Source organism: Suncus etruscus, chromosome 12 (assembly GCF_024139225.1).
Source record: "Suncus etruscus isolate mSunEtr1 chromosome 12, mSunEtr1.pri.cur, whole genome shotgun sequence".
Lineage (NCBI taxonomy): Eukaryota > Metazoa > Chordata > Mammalia > Eulipotyphla > Soricidae > Suncus > Suncus etruscus.
The window spans coordinates 8,084,826-8,104,556 of record NC_064859.1 but is presented as its reverse complement, the minus strand read 5'-3'; the positions used below and the strand labels follow the sequence as shown (position 1 = coordinate 8,104,556).

Genomic DNA, 19,731 nt, shown 5'->3' with positions numbered 1-19,731 from the left:
ACATTGGGGCCGTAGAGATAGCACAGTGGAAGAGCATTTGCCTTGCAAGCAGCCGACCCAGGATGAACGGTGGTTCGAATTCTGGCATCCCATATGGTCCCTGAGCCTGCCAGGAGCAATTTCTCAGTGCAGATCCAGGAGTGTGGCCCAAAAACAAAAACAAAAAAATACATTGATCCTCAGCCACTGCCATGTCTGCCCTCAGCCAGCGCTGTAGTCATTTCACTCAAAAGAAAGGCAAGCCAAGCCACAAAAACTCATGCACTGGGGCCTTCAGGAAGGGGACAGGAAAAGTCCCCTTCCCTATTGAACCCTTAGCAGCTGCATACACAAACTGCCACCACCCCATTGGCCCAACTTCACTGCCTTTCCACTAATCTCCACAGATATTCCTAAATGCCAAAATTAACAGGTATTCCAGCTTGGGGGCTGAGATCTCCAGGGTTCTTTGGAGTCAGGATGGGCTAACTCCCCCCCCCCCCACACACACACACACATACCCTTACCCTGCACTTCCAGAAGTCCTGGCAGCCATGCCTATGATCTACCAGCCCAGTTCCATAGATCCTCAAAGTCCTATACTGCATATGCAGCTGTGTAATACCTTCATATTTTTCAGTACTGACATCCCAGTAGGAATACACCAAATTAGATGTGAAATTATCATAAAAACAACCTAAGTTCAACAATCAAAACCAACAGAATGCTTAACTAGCAATAGCTTAGTAAAGCTTCAGAGTCCCAGTGGTCCTCAAACTACGGCCCGTGGGCCACATATTGTATTTGTTCCCGTTTTGTCTCTTCACTTCAAAATAAGATATATGCATTGTGCATAGGAATTTGTTCATAGCTTTTGTTTTTATTATGGTCCAACCCTCCAACAGTCTGAGGGATAGTGAACTGGCCAACTGTTTAAAAAGTTTGAGGACCACTGCTTCAGACAGTGATATAATGACCCAATTGTGATATATGACAACTCTCACAAACTTTTTCATAATGAAATTTTTGATGCTTCCATTACCATTTAGTCATAAGAAGCAATATTAATTATTTGTATCTGCCAAGGATCAGGCTTGGGAGAGGAAACTGGAGGACAATGGTGGAGGGACACTGGTGGCAGGACATTGGTGTTAGAACATTGAATGTCAGAAGTAACTGTATTATGAACAATTTTGTAAGCCATGGTGTTTAAATAAATTTATAAAAAGGAAATACACAGGGGCTGGAGAGGTGGCACAAGCGATAAAGCGTCTGCCTTGCATGTGCTAGCCTAGGATGGACCACGGTTCTATCCCCTGGCATCCCATAGGGTCCCCCAAGCCTGGAGTAACCCCTGAGTGTCACTGGGTGTGGCCCCCCAAAAAGGAATACACAGATTCAATAAAAATTATTAAAAAAAAAAAAACCAGAAACATGGGGCTGGAGAGATAGCACAGAGGTAAGGTGTTTGCCTTTCATGCAGGAGGTCATTGGTTTGAATCCCGGTGTCCCATATGGTTCCCCGTGCCTGCCAGGAGCAGTTTCTGAGCCTGGAGCCAGGAATAACCCCTGAGCACTTCCGGGTGTGACCCAAAAACCACAAAAAAAAAAAAAAAATGTACCTTATATATTACTGTTACTGTGAAAGATTTGTAATTCACTTTGGTTACAATAAAAATTATTAAAAAAAGAAATACACAGATAAACTACACTTTACTCACACACAGAAATATGCATATATAAGGCATATAACACTCAGACACAGCTGACACATAAATTGCATTTTACTTATACACAGATCATGCACATGTAGATAACACTCAGAGTCCATACTTATATATAAACGATACACTGAGACTTGGTGTGTACATTCACAACATAGAGTACAGGAAGCACTGTTCACATATAAGGTATATAATACTATGTATAATATATATAAATATATACAGTATAGGATACTGTATATAATACAGAGAATACAGACAGATATGCTAAATATTTATAAAACAGTACATGAGGGGGCTGAAGTGGTGGCATTTGCCTGCATGCGTCTGACCTAGGACATACCATGGTTCGATTCCCTGGCATCCCATATGGTCCCCCGAGCCAGGAGCAATTTCTGAGCACAGAGCCAGGAGTAACCCCTGAGCATCACCGGGTGTGGCCTCAAAACCAAAACCAAAACCGTACATGAGTACGTTTATTTTTGTTTTGGGGCCAGACCTGGCGACACTGAAGCTCTGTACTCAGAAATTGCTCCTGGCAGGCTTGGGGAACCATATGGGTTGCTGGGGATTGAACCTGGTTCGTCCTGGGTTGGCAGCATGCAAGGCAAACACCCTACCATTATGCTATCACTCTGGCTCCTGCATAAGCACATTTAAAGTACATAATGCTCAGACACAGTGACACATACACAAAGTACTCGAATGCAGAAAGCATACAATAGTGTACAAAATATTGTACAAAAGTACATGTATACACGCATATAAAGTCATAATAGAAGCAAAGCACAGGGGCCTGAGCAATAGTACTGCAGGTAGGGCATCTGCTTTGCACATGGCCAATGTGAGTTCGATCCCTGGCATCCTATATAGTCCCCTGGGCCCACCAGGAGTGATTTCTGAGCACAGAATCAGGAATAACCACTGAACACTGCTGGTTGTGGGCCCCCCAAAATAAAAAGTTTACCAGTGTAAAAGTCTTAAAAGTAAGAGGGGGACGGATCACTCGTCCCTGAAGCTGTAATAAGTTTCAGCGTGCCATATACCGGCATATAAAACAACTCCCAATATACTGATTTCAAAATCGAGCTTAAAATAAAATTCAGAAAAAATAAAATAAAATAAAATGACTCCCGACTTTTAGGAAGTTTTTCATATGTTGAAAGGTCATCTTATACACCAGAATATACGGTAATACACATAAAGTACACACAGTCAGACTCAATATATACATGCATATAAAAAACATGAAGGAGTATACTCACATAAAGCATATACTGCTCCATTGCATAGAATAGATACAAATAAATTGCATTATTTTCAATCACAGCACTCTAAATATAAATTATATATTAGCATATAGAGATCACAAGCACACATATAAAAAGCATAATACTGAGGCCGGAGAGATAGCATGGAGGTAAGGCGTTTGCCTTTCATGCAGAAGGTCATTGGTTCGAATCCCAGCATCCCATATGGTCCCCCGAGCCTGCCAGGAGCGATTTCTGAGCATGGAGCCAGGAGTAACCCCTGAGCGCTGCCGGGTATGATCCAAAAAAACAAAACAAAAAAAGTATAATACTAAGACACAGAAAATACATACCTATTCATATATATACATATATATTATATATATCTCTATATATGTATATGCATATATGTCTATATCTATCATCTATCTATCTATCTATCTATCATCTATCTATACTGGGGCTACATCTTCATCTCTACTGACCTCACCACCTTCTCAATACTGTGCTCAATTGTGTTTTTTTCTGTGGCTCCTTCTCACAACATTATACCCAACCCCCTGTACCTTTGTCCCCTCTCCTGTAGGCCTGCTCTTCATAGCAATGTTAACTTCCTTGCTGTATCTTGTTTCTATGTTGGATTTGTTTCCTGGCATTTACATATCGCTAGAGTATAAATTCCCCACAGAGGCAGGTCCTAGTGTTCTTTACTCCCTGATAATGACAATGTGAACCCCTGCTGATTGCCACACAGAGCTTGGAGTTATGGTTTGTGTACTCCCTTCTTATTTTCTGGCTGCCATGGTTTCCAGTGTGTGTGTGTCCCCATCCGTCGTCCCCCCCCCCCCACCACCACCGCTCAGGTAGCCTGGTCTTTGCCAGACCCTGTCCATGGACTTTCACCTTCACATAAAGCCATGGTTCGACTTACACCCTCTCTGGAGATACCACAGTCTTGCTTGTGGATGTCCTTGTGGTCATGGAATGTTTCAGATCAAGCCATAACATGCTTTCCACCCCTAACCAAAGAGATGGTCTTTGGAGGGGACATTGGAGTCCTGCAGCTGTTGGGTTTACAATGTTCCCAGTGCTTCTCAAAGACCTTTTGAACACCTGGTTTTTCCTCACGGAACTTTCAGTCACCACATGTTCATGTTCATATGTAAAACTCTCGGGGGCCGGAGAGATAGCATGGAAGTAAGGCGTTTACCTTGCATGCAGAAGGTCATTGGTTCGAATCCTGGCATCCCATATGGTCCCCTGAGCCTGCCAGGAGCAATTTCTGAGTGTGGAGCCAAGAGTAAACCCTGAGGGCTGCCGGGTATGACCCAAAACCAAACAAACAAACAAAAAACCCTCTCATTGCATTGTTGCCCTGCTGTGGTTACTTAGGCCAGTATAGTTGTCAATGTTACTCCTGTGAAAGACTGAAAGACTTCCATGTTCCAGCACTAATGCCTTTGCTCTCGCAGGCCAATCTCTGCGTGGGACTGTCATGGGCACCTCTCTGGGGAAGGTGATGTGTCTGCGATTCAGTCCAGATGATCATGCTATAGCCATGTGTGCTGGGAATAGAGTACTTGTGCTGGAAGTGGAAGTGAGTTCTACTTTCTATGTGTGCTTTGTGTTTGTGCTAAATATTACATACCTTATGTGTGTGTTCTTTGTCTTGAGTATTTTATATTTCATCACTGTATGTTTGTGTTCTCTGTGTCTTTGTGTCATTAATTATGTGTGTGTGCCCTCTGTTCAGAGGTACTTTATGTACTTTATGTGGTGAGTTTATACTCTGTTGCCTGATATTATGTAGCTTTTGTGTGTCGTGCTTTCTGTGTCAGATTATTACATGCCATATATGTGTTCACTCTTTTTTTTTTTTTTTTTTTGGTTTTGTTTTGGCTACACCTTGCGGTGCTAAAGGATTACTTCCTGGTTCTGTGCTCAGGAATCACTCCTAAGAGGCCCAGGGCACCATATGGGAGGCCAGGGATCAGACCCAGGTTGTCTGCATACCAAGTAAACGCCCCTCCTCACTGTACTATGGTGCTGGTCCTACCTGAAGAGTTGAGAGGGACTGTTTAGTATACTTCCATGATGGCCCTGGGATTTGAGCTATAAATTGGGTTTTTTAGTTTTTCTGAATTTTGTAATACGATTATGTATTAGCCATCAAGCAAATAGACTGATAACTAAATAGATTATCATGATATCACTTCATCAAAACTAAGATAGCTAGCCATCTTTTTATTATTTATTTTTATATTATTTATTATTTTATACTAGTTTATAATAATATAATAATTTTATGTATTGTTTGTTTTTATTTATTATTTATTTTGGTTGTTATAGCATTAACATTCACAGTATAGATATTCAAAATTACCCGAGTACTCGAGGTCCTCCATCAGTCTCTCTAGTCTGATCTTTCACCCCCTTCGCTTTCCTTCACTATTGGATAATTGGTTTTATATTCCAGTGCTGTGTTCAGTACTGTCTATATCTCTATATTGTTTTATCTTTGTATTCCACAGAGGAATGATATTATCTGTTATTTGTCCTATCTGTTATTTGTTTGTAGAAAAATGTGGTATCCAGAAAGACAAGGGACAACCCTGGAAATTCTGGGGGTGGGTAGGTTCTGTGGTACACTCCAGTTCATGGAAAGAAAGGGGTAGAGCATTCCATTGCAAGTGTCCTGTCCACCCATGACAGAATTGTCAGGAGGAATTTCAGGGACATAGGTGACTTTTTTCTTTGGGTTTTTTGGTTTTGTTTTGTTTTTGGATCACACCTGGTGGTGTTCAGGGGTTAGTTCTGGTTCTGCACTCAGACATCGTTCCTGGCATGCTTAGGGGACCATATGGGATGCTGGGAATCGAACCTGGTTGGCTGTGTGCAAAGTATATGCCCTATCCATTGTACTATGGCTCCAGCCCTGATTTTTATCTTTGTATAATAAGACCTAATGAGGGGCCCGTAGAGATAGCACAGGAGCATTTGCCTTGCAAGCAGCCGATCCAGGACCAAAGGGGCCTGGAGAGATAGCACAGCGGCATTTGCCTTGCAATCATCTGATCCAGGACCAAAGGTGGTTGGTTTGAATCCCGGTGTCCCATATGGTCCTCTGTGCCTGCCAGGAGCTATTTCTGAGCAGACAGCCAGGAGTAACCCCTGAGCACCGCCGGTTGTGGCCCCAAAACCAAATATAAATAAATAAATAAATAAGACCTAATGAACATCCTGTCAGATTTATTCTGAGACTTCAAATGAATATGGAAAACTTTGGTGAAGATAATTTTTTTGTATTTTGGTTCTTGGCTCAGAAATTGCTCCTGAAAGGTTCAGGAGATCATATGGGATGCCAGGAGTTGATCCTGGGTTCGTCCTGGTCAACCACATGCAATGTAAACATCCTACTGCTGTGCTATTGCTCCAGCCCCAGGTGAAGATACTTTTAAGAAGTAAAATTATTAGCATAAGATATCAAAAGGAGGGGCTAGGGAGATAGCATGGAGTTAGGCATTTGCTTTGCATGCAGAAGGAAGGTGGTTTGAATCCCAGCATCCCATATGGTCCCCCGAGCCTGCCAGGAGCTATTTCTGAGTGTAGAGCCAGGAATAACCCTTGAGCGCTGCTGGGTGTGACCCCCCCCCCAAAAAAAAAAAAGATGTCAAAAGGAGGACTTGGATGTGGCACAGGGTTAAACAGATATTTAGATATAAGGGTCTGGGTTGTATTCTAAAAAAATTAATTTAAACTTGGAAGACAGTATTATATAAAGTTGAATTGTTTTCCTAGAAATGTTTTTGCATCATGCATGTAAATTCTGGACCATAATCACTAGGACCCTCTCTCATGACTACCTTGGAAATCTTCTAGACTCAGTCTGTGCTAGCTGAGCTGGAGGGTCACCTGGGCCCGGTGACTGCAGCTGATTTTTGTCCCTGGCAAGATGGTATTGTCATCTCAGTGTCTGAAGATAGGAGTTTTAAGGTAAGCCCCAAAGATCAGCACTTCTATAAGCACAGACACTCATTGACTAAACTAGAAGCAGGTTCTGGGTATATTGCCCTTCCCAGGGTTCTGAATCCTGGTGTGATGTTTTATTGTTGTCTGTGGATTAGCCTAGGAGGGTTGCATAGCATTCATAGCACTGCAAAGCAACCCCTTTCCCAGAGGGATTAAGATGGATATAGAATTCCATGGGAGCCCAAGGCCAGGCCATGAAAATGCCCATTTCTTAACACGGAGAACCCACATAGGGAGCAGAGAACTGTTGTTTGTATCAGAATTGGTCAGATGACTTGGCCTCAAGAGAAAGTAAACAAATGCAACATAATTTTCCCTTCAACTCCAAGTTGGACAGCGTTCCCAGAATTCCCCATGAGGTGATGAGTGCAAACTATAAGAGGAGAGTGCTGGAGAGGTATTCCCTGTGGTGCAGAAAGTTCTTTCTAGAGAACTGAGTCCCACTAGGGCACACTGTGCTGGAGGGATTCACGGTAGACTTCTTATTCCCTGTATCTCAGAGCTGGGCCACACTGTGCTCATTTTTTTCCCTGAAGATTGAGTCATAATGACATGTACGAAGATTTCCCCTAGGGTGACAAGAATGGGAGAGTTGTGTGTAGGTACAAATGGCCATGCTAGACTGAAGATGACAGCTATGTTAACCTCCATCTAGGCTTGCTGAATAAGGTCTGAGATGTTTCTTGTCTTGGCTCTTCTGATTCAGAGGTGTTATTTCTTTACATGTTAGCTTTTATTGCATTTCAATAGTTTCAGTACTTATAGCTAGCTATATTTGTAAGGCTTGATAGTCCAGATGCTGCTCCAACGCAGAGAAATGAAGAGACAGTCATTCAGGCAAAAGCTCAAGTGGGTTCTTTATTCTGGCTGGCCGGGGTCCAATGCTTGTTCAGAACATAACAGAGGCAAAGGACCACGTGGCTTTCTTTGTTCATCCTTATATACTGCGGTGTCCTGAAGCCCCCCCAGGGGGGACCCGGCCAGCAGGAATTAGCTGGGAAGACTTCTCAGACAACCGCACTCCTATTTTGCTGGGTAGAAGCACAACCACACTGTAAAAAATCTGAGAGAGGTTAATAATAAAGACCCAAGGCAATGTCTCACTGCTCAAGGGCGTTTATTTGGCTACAGCTCCTTCTTATATAGTGAAGGAGAAGGGGGCAGTACAAAGGTGATGTCAATCACACTTTTGGCATGAAAATTACTTCATTATTCCAAATAAGGCAAGTGGGCAATACTTCTTGCAGTATCCATGGAAACATTTTGTGACCTTTTAGCTGCATTCCTAATTGCTTGACTATCAGGAGGTGGTGCAAGATGTGCTTGCCTCAGTGATCTTGAACAGACAATGTAGCATATACACAATAATGAATGTCTTGTAAACTCAGGGATATGGTTAAGGGAGTAAGGCCTCTTTTCTGGGAATGGTACTGGGCTGTGTTGCTCTCCTCCGGGCTAAAAGATTAATCATACTTTGCAGCTGCATTTTCCTTTCTCTTTGGCCCAAGAACTTACAGCAAGACTGCATGTAGCCTTTAGGTGAAAGGCTGGATTATGGCAGAAAGAATAGCAAAATGGCCTCAAACAAGTCAGTCCCCAACATCTCCCCCTTTCTCTTCTAATAAAAGAAGGAAAGTCGTGAGCGGGTGGAAGAACCGTGTCTTAGGCTACAAGGTTTGACCAGGTCGGACACGGCCAAAGCCGCATTTAAAAGGTGGCTACAAACGCCGTGGGTGTGCACAGGGATCCGAATTATGCGCTGTAGCCTTTTAGGGCCGTGTCCTAACTGGGACCTTGCTAATCCCGTCGTAGGTATCTCCACAGCCGAGAGCACAAGTACCGGAGCGAGCTCCGTTTGTTAGCTATGCGCTTTATCTCCTGAAAACTTAGTGGCTGGAAGGGCGGCTTGGTGACAATAGCCAAGTTTTCACAGGAGTCACGTTGGGTTAACTGTTGGTAGTGAACTTGAACAGAGGTTTTTGCCGTCTCATTTACTTGGTTTTTAACAAGGGCAGTAAGTTTGCGGAAAGCCCATGGGTCAAAGGAAAGGAGCAGCATGAGGCTAATAAGAGGGCCCAAAATAGTGGACAGTAATGTATGTATCCAAGGAGAAGAGAAAAACCAACCCTGTTACCAACTTTGTTTTTGGTCAAAACGTTTCTGGAACTCCTTCATACCGTTACCAATACGTAGAACACTATCCCTAACTAATCCAGATTTGTCTTTAAATACACAGCATAGTTCTTTAAGGGCCACACAGACTCCCCCTTCCTATATAAGGGCAAAATATAAAGTACGACGATTTTGAAGAACTACATCAGCAAGGGAACTAACAGTATCGTAGGGGTTGAGGAGAGAAGCTAAGCTAACAGTGTTCATAATATGGGTTTGTGAGGGCTAGAGCAGAGGCATTTATAATATTTAAAATAACTTGAGAGGAGGAGGATGGGCCAGAAGGCAGAGTCCGTAGCTTACAACTTGCCCAACAGTGAGTTAATGACGCTGAGGCTGAACTTTCCAGAGAAGAAGTTTAGAGTTATTGATGTAGATAGGAGATTTAAACGTTGTGATGCTTTTATAAAACGGCGAAACCGGTGAATTGCAGATTTAACAGTGTTCATAGCTGGTGTTGGAGAGCGCTTGGGCAGAGGCATTGACCATTTGCAGGATGAGGTTTAAGGTGGAAACCGGACCAACAGGTTTGATGGTTAATGTAGGCTTTAACAAAGCTAAAACATAATAATTATGATAAGCAAGAAACATTTTAGTAACAATATGGGGAGAAAATGCAGTGGAGTAAACAAAATAAGTGGAGTTGGGGGCTTCAATGAAGATGGAAGAGTTGTTAACAATAATGGTTTGATTGCAAATGTCTGATTGTTGAACAGGGGGGCACATATATGGTTTGAGTAAGCAAAGTTCCACGACTGACTTGTTTGCAATGGAGGTTGTTGGTGGCAATGGTGGGCAACCAAGGCAGGTAGGCAGAGTGTGTAATTCAGCATTGTCAAAGGTGGAGTCCGTCAGAAACAGGTTTGCAGGAAAGGCGGCTGGCAGGAGGGGTGACAGGCTTTTTTGAAGTGGATGAAGACAGGACTGTGGAAGGCTGCGGAAATTTTTTGTTAGACTTCAGCATTTAAAAAATTTTTATAATTAACAATCGCCAATTTATCAAAAACTTTTAAACTGAACATAAATGATTTTTGTTAAACTTTTTAGTTATTATTTTAAAGCTAGATGCTATTTTTTAGCTATAAATACATATTCTATAGGCCTGAACTTACACATAGCAGGAAAGTTGGGTGACTGCAAAGTTTAGAAATTCTCCAGGGAAAAGTTATCCCCGATGGCCATTGAGAAATCTGGGGTTTGCCATCTCCCACACCTTCCGCCATGTTCTTAGAAGGACAAAGCTAGCTTAATACATAATTTTTAACACATGATTTTTAGTTGCAAGATGCCAGTTTGTGAACTGACCAGACTGAACGAGGTTGAAAAAATTAATTGAAATTTGAAAAATGGATAAGGCTTTAAAAATTGTATTATTATAAAATGTAGAGATAACAAATAAACAGACAAAACAAAACAACACTAAACACAACATTTTACACTTGTGGCCACTTTCATTCATCACAACAGACACATAAACAGACAAAAGGATTGATTTAAGACTTATTTATAAAAAATTGACAAGCGCTTTTAAATATTTAGCTAGCATGTTTGTGAGAAGAAAAAAAATTTTGTAGAAAAACTTTTTTAGTTTTGAGAAGTACTTAATGTAGATGGAGTGGAACTTTGCTGAAAATAAATTTTAAGGTTTAGATTTAACATAAAACATTTTTAAAACAATTTTAATTTGAAGTTTAAAACATTAAGTAAAATGGTTAATGAGCACTGTAGAAGGAGTCTTCACTCTGAAGTATGAAATCATTTGCTGTAAATGAATAGGTTTTATTTAAATTGGTTTTGCAGTAGAACAGTAAGACAGCTGCAATAAAGTGTTAAAATTTTTATGATTAAACACAATAGCATGAACTATGATTATTAAAGGTATAAAAACTGATTTTAAAAATACAAACAACTGTTTTTACTATGAAGACTTTAAGTGAATAATTTGTAAAAAATATTATATACTAAATTAAGTAAATGCTTAGATTATTACAAAATATAGTTAAAGACATTTGATGCATTTACACACTTAGAACTTAAGACTAAAATTGTATTTAATACTAGTTAATTTGCTTATAAAGTTTAGTTACGTTTATAATATTACTTATAAAATTATATATAATATATTTTTCATTTATATTATTTTTTTACTGCGACACAAATATACAGATTTGTATAATGTGCTGATATTTTGAATGCACTTAAAATAATAGTTCTTTCAATGCAGAAATAAAGAACAACCATTGCTGTAGCACAAAGTTAAAACTAAGGGTACTATAAAGCACACCTAGGTGTTCACTGTGCATTAAATTAACTATATTGTTTAAAAAGGCTAACCACATTATTTTTCACATAATTTTGTAAATACTTTAAAAATTAAAATAAAACTTTTAATAGAAATATAAGATTTAAATTTAACACTTTTGTGTTCGTTTGGATTTTAAAACACAAAGAAGTTTTTCTTTTACCAACATTTTGTTATCTGTAAAGTGACAGAATTATGACCTTGCTCTAAAATTTTCTGAGAGGCATGGAAAAAAAAAGTTTATTGCCCTTATCTTCCTGTTGCTTTTTAATGTTTTAATAATTACTTTACACCACTTAATGCACTAAACCTAATAACACATATTTGACGAAGTGTAGGGCTGACAAGGTGAAGCAGAGTTTTTCACTGATAACTCGGGGAGGGGCCAGCACAGTTAACAGCAGGAAGGCTAGAGGCAAATTATTTACAGCCAGCAGGGTGTAAAGATATAGAGAAAAAAAAAAAAACAATCTTTTAAGATTAATTACTAATTTATTGGAATTAGAGGGAATGGCAACCGAAGAGGGGAGTTTGGGTTGCAAAAGCACCATGGGGATCATGGTTTTATTAATTGATTTGAGAATATGCAAGAGATGCCACTTTTCAGATTTCTTTTGAATAACAAAGATTGGGTATTTCAAGGTGAATTGGAAGGCTTAAAGTGGGAGTGGCAGGGTTTGAGCTGGCTGTTTTCCAAGGCTGGCAGGAAAGAGGCTGAAGGAGGCTGAGGATTGGTTTGAGCAAAGTAAAGGGTACATTAGGCTCAGAAGTTTTAACAGCAAAGTGTAGATATCGCAAGGTTTTATGGCTTAGCAGATGATACTTTGTAATTATCCTGCTCACTGTGCCCTTAGAATTTTTTGTAGGCACTGCAGCAGTTTCTGTTTTATGGCACTTAGCCTCACTTTCATTAGTTTGTCTCTTTGAGTTCTCAAGAGGGGGGGCCTGGCCGTGGAATTCAGTGGGCAGAGGACAGACAACTATAGATTTAGGAGGGGGGGGGAAACGCCTGAAGGGCAGAAACCTGTGAATTAAGAGAAGCAGCCTGTTTTTGAAGGCTTAAGATTTGTTTAAGATTTTTAATTTGGCCAAGTAGTTTCATATCTATAGCTTTAAGAGGGGGAGCGGTGAGAGGAGGGAATCTGCCATGGTTAGGGACTGAGCGTTCAGGGCATTTAGAATTTTTTCTCCTGGGGCGGCGGAGGCTGCTGAGCAGGCGGGGGAAGACTTTCTCCATTAGGGAGAAAGACAGGAAAGGTAGCGCTGGTTTTTGAGCCAAGAGCATGTAATTGTGGTGAGTTGGGAACTCAAGTCAGAAAAGGGGGGGGAGGGAGAAAGCAGCAACAGTTTGTTGCCGGTGTGGGGGAGCTGCTGGAATGCTGGCTTTGGGGAGCGACTTCCAGGCACGGAGGGCAGCAAGAGCCATGTTGGCAAGCTGGGACCTGGAAAGTGTGTGCTGTACCTTTAAGGTATGAAAAGAGGCGAGGCCAGCTATACGAGCTTAGAGATCAGAATTCCTGCCTGTCTGCAAGGGCTTTGCAGCGGAAAAAAAAGTTAACTTCCCAAGAGACAAAGAGTTCAGCTTTTAGATTCTAAGCAGGAGAGCGTGTAAGGGGCTTGGGGGCCATAGGAGGTTACGGCTTGAAACGGCTCTTTGAGGCTTTTCCAATTAAAGGCTTTGTATTGTTGCAATTGCTGGCTAAGGAGGGGAGGGTGGTGAAACAGGGACGGAGCTGAAGCTAGGGAAGTGAAGGGCTGTTTAGGATTTTGCACAGAGGGTGCAGCGGCCTCTTCTGTAGGGGTCTGGGTGCATAGAGCAGAAGCATGGACAGAAGTAAGGGAGGGATATAAATGAGAAGCATTAGAGAGATCTTTAAGAGCATTAGTTACTTTGGAGACAAAGGTCAGTGGTGGAGGGAGGACAAGGGGAAGTATTTTCAGAGGGAGAAGGGAGATGAGAGATAGAATTAGAACGAGAGGGAGTCCTGGAACACTCACGGGAGACTTGTTGTACATGAGATTCAACGGCATGGATGATGTCTTTGGCGGTTCCGGCATTTTTAGTTACAATGATATCTCTTAACAGGCTCCAATATTGGAACATAATTTTTTCCTTCTGTGAATCATCATTATTTACAAAATAATCACTCATTTCATGTCCTACTTTGTCCCAAGTGGACGCAACAATTTCTGGACAGGTAATAATAAACCAATGACATACATTATGAATAAACATAAGAAAATTACAAATATTCTTTTTGGTAACCTCTACATGTCTGGCTTTCAACTCAGACTGAATATCAATAATGAATTTAAGTTCAGTACTCAATGAAACACCCATGGAAGTGAAGCCAACGGGCGAAGCCCCAAGAGCCAATCAGGGGCGGTGATCGGAACGACTGAAAAAACTGCAGTTTAAATATTTGATTAAGGCTAACTCGTTTCAACGCCTACCCGGATGGGGTATATCCTGCGATTTACGAAACAGCTCCGGACTCGCCGACCCGTAGTCGTTTGGAGTGTGGCGGTGGTCTTCGAGCCCAGCGTTGGGCGCCAAAATGCGGTGTCCTGAAGCCCCCCCAGGGGGGACCCGGCCAGCAGGAATTAGCTGGGAAGACTTCTCAGACAACCGCACTCCTATTTTGCTGGGTAGAAGCACAACCACACTGTAAAAAATCTGAGAGAGGTTAATAATAAAGACCCAAGGCAATGTCTCACTGCTCAAGGGCGTTTATTTGGCTACAGCTCCTTCTTATATAGTGAAGGAGAAGGGGGCAGTACAAAGGTGATGTCAATCACACTTTTGGCATGAAAATTACTTCATTATTCCAAATAAGGCAAGTGGGCAATACTTCTTGCAGTATCCATGGAAACATTTTGTGACCTTTTAGCTGCATTCCTAATTGCTTGACTATCAGGAGGTGGTGCAAGATGTGCTTGCCTCAGTGATCTTGAACAGACAATGTAGCATATACACAATAATGAATGTCTTGTAAACTCAGGGATATGGTTAAGGGAGTAAGGCCTCTTTTCTGGGAATGGTACTGGGCTGTGTTGCTCTCCTCCGGGCTAAAAGATTAATCATACTTTGCAGCTGCATTTTCCTTTCTCTTTGGCCCAAGAACTTACAGCAAGACTGCATGTAGCCTTTAGGTGAAAGGCTGGATTATGGCAGAAAGAATAGCAAAATGGCCTCAAACAAGTCAGTCCCCAACAATATACCATAAGAAGGGGAGGGGGAAGAGGGGGGCAGGGATGACTTCCTTATCCACTAAGGTAATACGAGTTCCTTTTTAGGACAAAAAGGGTTAGATACAAAAAGGAAGGTATAAGTGAGGGTGGGGAAGAGAGGGGTAGGGATGACTTCCCTTTTCATATTCATGTTAGTTAAGCCCCCACATACACTAATTTATAATTGGGTAGAAGCTGTAATTCTAACTTAAGCTGTGAACAAAAATGGCCTATGTTTATTTTTCCTAACAAATTTTCTGTCATCAGGTCTGGAACCATCACATGGAATCCTTGCTTTACAGTTCATCAGTGCTCACAGGTAAATACCTCTTTTCTCCCAGATGCAGCACTCTACCTCTCAATTCATGTGATATTCTCAAAGGTTCTGCCTTTACAACTGTTTAAGGAGTTTATGTCCAATGCAGGGGGTGGGGAGTCCTCAGCTGAGTCTCTGGGGGTACGGCCTGGTAGTGTGGTTGGGAGAAAAAAAGAGAATGATTAACATAGGATAGTGCTGCAGGTGTCTTGCATCTCAGCAACTCTAGTGGGGGAAAAATCCTTCACGAGAGGAAAGCAGGTGAACACAAGTGGCTGGTGGAATAATTTTGAAAAAATGACCACACACAGTGTATGGAGACCTGCGTCTTTAATAGATGTGAGACAATTTTACTCTTCCATATTGGTAGTATATATATATATATATATATATATATATATATATATATATATATATGGTAAACCCAGTCTTAGGAATGAGAGGAATTTCCGTGATGACAAAAGGTGGGAGTCATAGAAGAACAGAAACAATGACAGAGACCAGTGCTAAAATATACATATCAAAACTAGCCAGTACAGGTGAAAAGAATCTAAGAAGACCCGAGCCTAGAAGGAGGATCTAGCATAATAAAGAGGCAGGGGTGTAGCTAGTTTTGAAAGGAGGATCTTATGACAAAAGATGAAAAACTTATGGTAGCTAGCAAGGAAGGTAGACATTGTTTGCTTACTACTCAGAAGCTGAAACCAAAAAAAGCAGGTTTGCATCTTAGCTGCCCAACTTGCTTTAGAGATGCAGATTTATTTGGCCAGAGGGAAAACTCTTTGTAGACTTTTGGTGTTGAGAATTTCCCTGAGCAAAGTCATTGACTGAGGCTGTATTTTGGCCTGTAATTTTTCAAGGGAGACATATACCAAATAATATGAAGAGATTTAATGTCACTACCATGGCATGAATTTTAGAAATATTTCCAGTAATCCATGTAGGGGTTATAACTAACATCCACCAGTGGGCCTGCTGGCTAAATATTTCTTGGGAAATTATCAGCTCTCTGCTCCAGGAAAATCCGTAGATACATTTGGTGGGCCTGCTGAATTCCCCTTAAATGGAGGTACCTTATGTCACGGCGTAGCATAATAGCCCTTTCTTGGAATTAATAATAAATAAATATGACTTTAAGTGTGTTAATTGTTAGGGTCCAGAATCAGTCCCCCCTTCTCCTGAGCGGCGCCTCAAGCATTTCAAGGAGGAGTGGAGCCATGCAAGTTGCATAGGTGGTTTTATTTTCTGGCGCGTCATGGTCAGAGCCAAAGCTGTGACCCCGACCCATTGCTTGAGCATAGTTTTTATAGGGTGCTTTTCAAAGGAACAGAGTCATCATCCATTCAGTAACCGGAGAAACAATCAGTAAATTTTAACAGATCACTCCCAGAATTACCTATTACTAAGAAAACAATATAACTCGGAAGAAAGAGATATTTAGCAAACAATTAAAACCTAACAGACCGCTACCAGTGTTACGGTATTACTAAGAGAACAATTGCTAAAGCTTAACAGACCACCACTAAAAGTTACATAAAGGGACAATTGATAAAGCTTAACAAATCATCACTAAAAGTTACATTTTTATCCTACAGGAAAATATTAAACTTAAGGTTACATTTTATTTCAAAGGATGGAGGTGGGGGGTGGCTATCTTACTGAAAGTTTTAGGAGCAGAGATAACAGCTTGAGCAAGTTGGGCGTGTACTGCCCTCCAGGTTCCTATCTCTTTCTAATGTTAGCTTGTGGTTCTGAAGGTCAGGAAACAAGGGGCCTTGGAAACTTAAGACGTTTTAAACTATACACGCTTATAAAAAGCAAAAATTCCTTATTTCTATCAAATATTAGTGGAAGAGTGGCTTGTATAGTGGAGGTCTGGACTCTATAGGAAAAAGGCACATATAGATGCCTGTGATCTACTCAGGTTCTGTTTAACAGAAAGCTTGGAATTCTTCCTGCATCAATTCTTCCAAGTGCCAAGTCTGTTATTTTGTGTGTGTGTGTGTGTGTGTGTGTGTGTGTGTGCTTTCTTTGGGGGGGTTGCCCACACCCAGCAGTGCTCAGGGGTTACTCCTGATACTACACTCAGGAATTACTACTAGAACTCTTGAGAGACCATGTGGGATACTGGGGATTGAGCACAGGTTGGCCTTATGCAATACAAATGCCCTATACATTGTGCTATCACTACAGATCCAAATCTGCTTTTTTTTTTTTTTTTTGGTCTTTGGGTCACACCCAGCAGCACTCAGGGGTTCCTCCTGGCTCTATGCTCAGAAATCGTTCCTGGCAGGCTTGGGGGACCATATGGGATGTTGGGATTTGAACCACAGTCCTCCTGCATACAAGGCAAATGCTCTTCCTCCATGCTATCTCTCCGGCCTGCTATTTTAACTGTTAATTTGTTTACAGACTTAAACCTGTTACTGGAAATTGTGATAAGATTACTTCCCTTAAATTATTTCTGTGCAATTATCAGTATTCAAGAATGAATTTGGTCTAGGATATCATCTGTATTTTATCTAAGATATGTAGAGCTTTTAAATATCTATCCTAGATTCTAAATTTTTATTGTTTAGACTCAAAATTCTAAACTTTAAATTAAATGGCATCCTAGAGAAGAACTGAAGAAAAGCAGCTGTTTAGTCACTGCTTTCATCACCATTCTCTGATGATGATTTGCCCAGCTCCTGCAGAAGTGGTTCTGTATGTATTCAGATTCCCAACAGGAGTGAACTCTGGTGGAATGCTGCCTTAACTACCAGGGGGTGTTGTGGTGCAGAAGTGACCACCTTCTCTGCTGCTTGTGTGCATGGAGGAAGCCCTGAATGACAGTGGCAGTAGGAACTTGCTGCTTTTGTTTTGGTGAACTATATGAGTACCTCCAAGATGAGAATATATGTCTTCACTCCACAGCCTACCCTCTCCTGAGTCTCCTTATTGATGCAGTGAGTCGGCAGCTTGTCACTGGGGGAGCTGATGGTCAGGTGAGGGACACGGAGGGCAATTCTTTTGCTCAGTAGAACAGATCGCATGTATTCATGCACTGATGCACAAGGTCACTGTTTCTTTGTCCCTGTGTTTTGATTTCTCTAGGCTTCCTGGAGGTAATATTGAGACATTCTACAGCCCAGTGGCTGTTCCCGAAATGTGACTATGTTGTATACCTCAAAACTTAATCTATTCTATGACATTTTAGCTTTACTTCCTAAAGTAAGAGACTTCCTTTTAAAAAAGTTGCTTTTGGACATGTAGAGATCCATAGGCTAAGTGCAGGCTTTACATACAGGATGCCCAGGTTTGATTTCTGGCACAACCTAGGAATCAAACTTAATTCAGGGTCCCTGAACACCACTGTATGTGGTCCCCAAACCAAAAAAAGTTGATATAGCTTGGGAAAGCTGTAATATTGGGGAAAATATTGGGGAAAAGTACTTTCTGCATGCCAACCACTTTCCTGTCAATTCTGACACCAGGTAAAGTTGTTACCCACAGCACACAGGGCTAAGGCCAGCAGGGGATGGCTGGTTCTGGTTCTTACCCTGCACATTGAACAGGAGCATCCAGTGCAGCTAAGGGTTCAGTTTTCCAAAATAACACACTTCAGACACCAATCATAGGGAGCATGTCATGGGTCCTTCACAGTGCCATTATTCTGTCTTCAGTATGAGTAATGTAGAGACAAATTTACAAAACTCAGGGAAACAAAGACACTTAATTTCTGGAGGGAGTAGAGAGGACTCATGGAGACCTTGCAGGAGGGTGGGATTGAGAGTGTTTGTCCCCGTGTATTTACTGCTCAGGAAGACCCCTGAAGTCCATACATTCTAGTTGTTTTAGAGTCTTCATTACAGCTGTGATGGACCATGATCACAGAGCTTTCTGAGAAGTGCTAGGGCAAGATGGATCCTAGTGGGTGGTAGAGATTGAGGTGGTAGAGATTGGGTGTCTCCATATAGCTCTGTTGACTTTTTAGTACCTGTTCTCTTTGGCCCATCTTTATTTTTCCAGACACTTTTGGTGATAGAGTTGATGTCTCTGTGTTTTGCTTCTCAGATTTGGGTATTCAGTTTGCTTGAAGGACATCATTATCGTTGTGTGACACGAGTTGACCTCAGGAGGAAGAGTGAGAGTTTCAGCAAGAGGGTAGGGTTCCAGCTTGGCATCCCACCAGGTAATGTTTCAGACCAATCTTTTCACAGTCCTGGAGCTTGACAAGGAATTCCATGCCATTTGTACATATTCTAGACTGGTGTGGAGAGAAGGAGTTCAGAATTAGCAGCCCAGGCCCTGACCTGAAACAACCACTGGCACCAGGCATCTTGGGAGCAAGATGGAATGAGGGATTCATACTAGTTTATTGATTTATTCAGCTGTTTTTTTGAGCTGTATATATATTTTTGAGCTGTATATTTTCTAAGAGAAAGAAGTGCTAGATCCAATCTGCCAAGAAGTCTATGATATAAATTGACTTTGATTTGGGAAATCAAATGAAATGATTTTGATTTGGGAAAAGGAGGGTTGATGGGAAGGAGGGGGGTTTCAGTAATGGCTCTGGAACCCAGAAGGAAGTTTTTGAGGAATACAACATACCTCTTACATGGTGTCTAGAAACCGGAGAGCAACTGTGATAGCACAAATTTTGTTTTTTTCTATTCTCATGTAGGTGGAGGATGGCCTTCACGTCCTTATGGACTTATTGCCTGAGTTGTTTACCTGTGCATTCCC

General features: G+C 41.4%; 1 protein-coding gene and 1 non-coding gene across 2 annotated transcripts in view; one reads left to right on the top strand and one right to left on the bottom strand.

Moving 5' to 3' along the window:
* WDR27 (WD repeat domain 27) overlaps positions 1–19,731 on the top strand; it is a 103,420-nt gene that overhangs the window by 10,431 nt on the left and 73,258 nt on the right. The window contains exons 4-8 of the mRNA XM_049785021.1: positions 4,426–4,550; positions 6,833–6,946; positions 14,955–15,006; positions 17,920–17,990; positions 19,060–19,177. Coding sequence (XP_049640978.1) covers positions 4,426–4,550; positions 6,833–6,946; positions 14,955–15,006; positions 17,920–17,990; positions 19,060–19,177 — 480 coding nt within the window. The remainder of the gene's footprint in view (positions 1–4,425; positions 4,551–6,832; positions 6,947–14,954; positions 15,007–17,919; positions 17,991–19,059; positions 19,178–19,731) is intronic.
* Positions 11,328–11,457, bottom strand: LOC126025394 (small nucleolar RNA SNORA22). Its single transcript, XR_007501401.1, has one exon. It is a non-coding gene; the product is annotated as a small nucleolar RNA SNORA22 (small nucleolar RNA).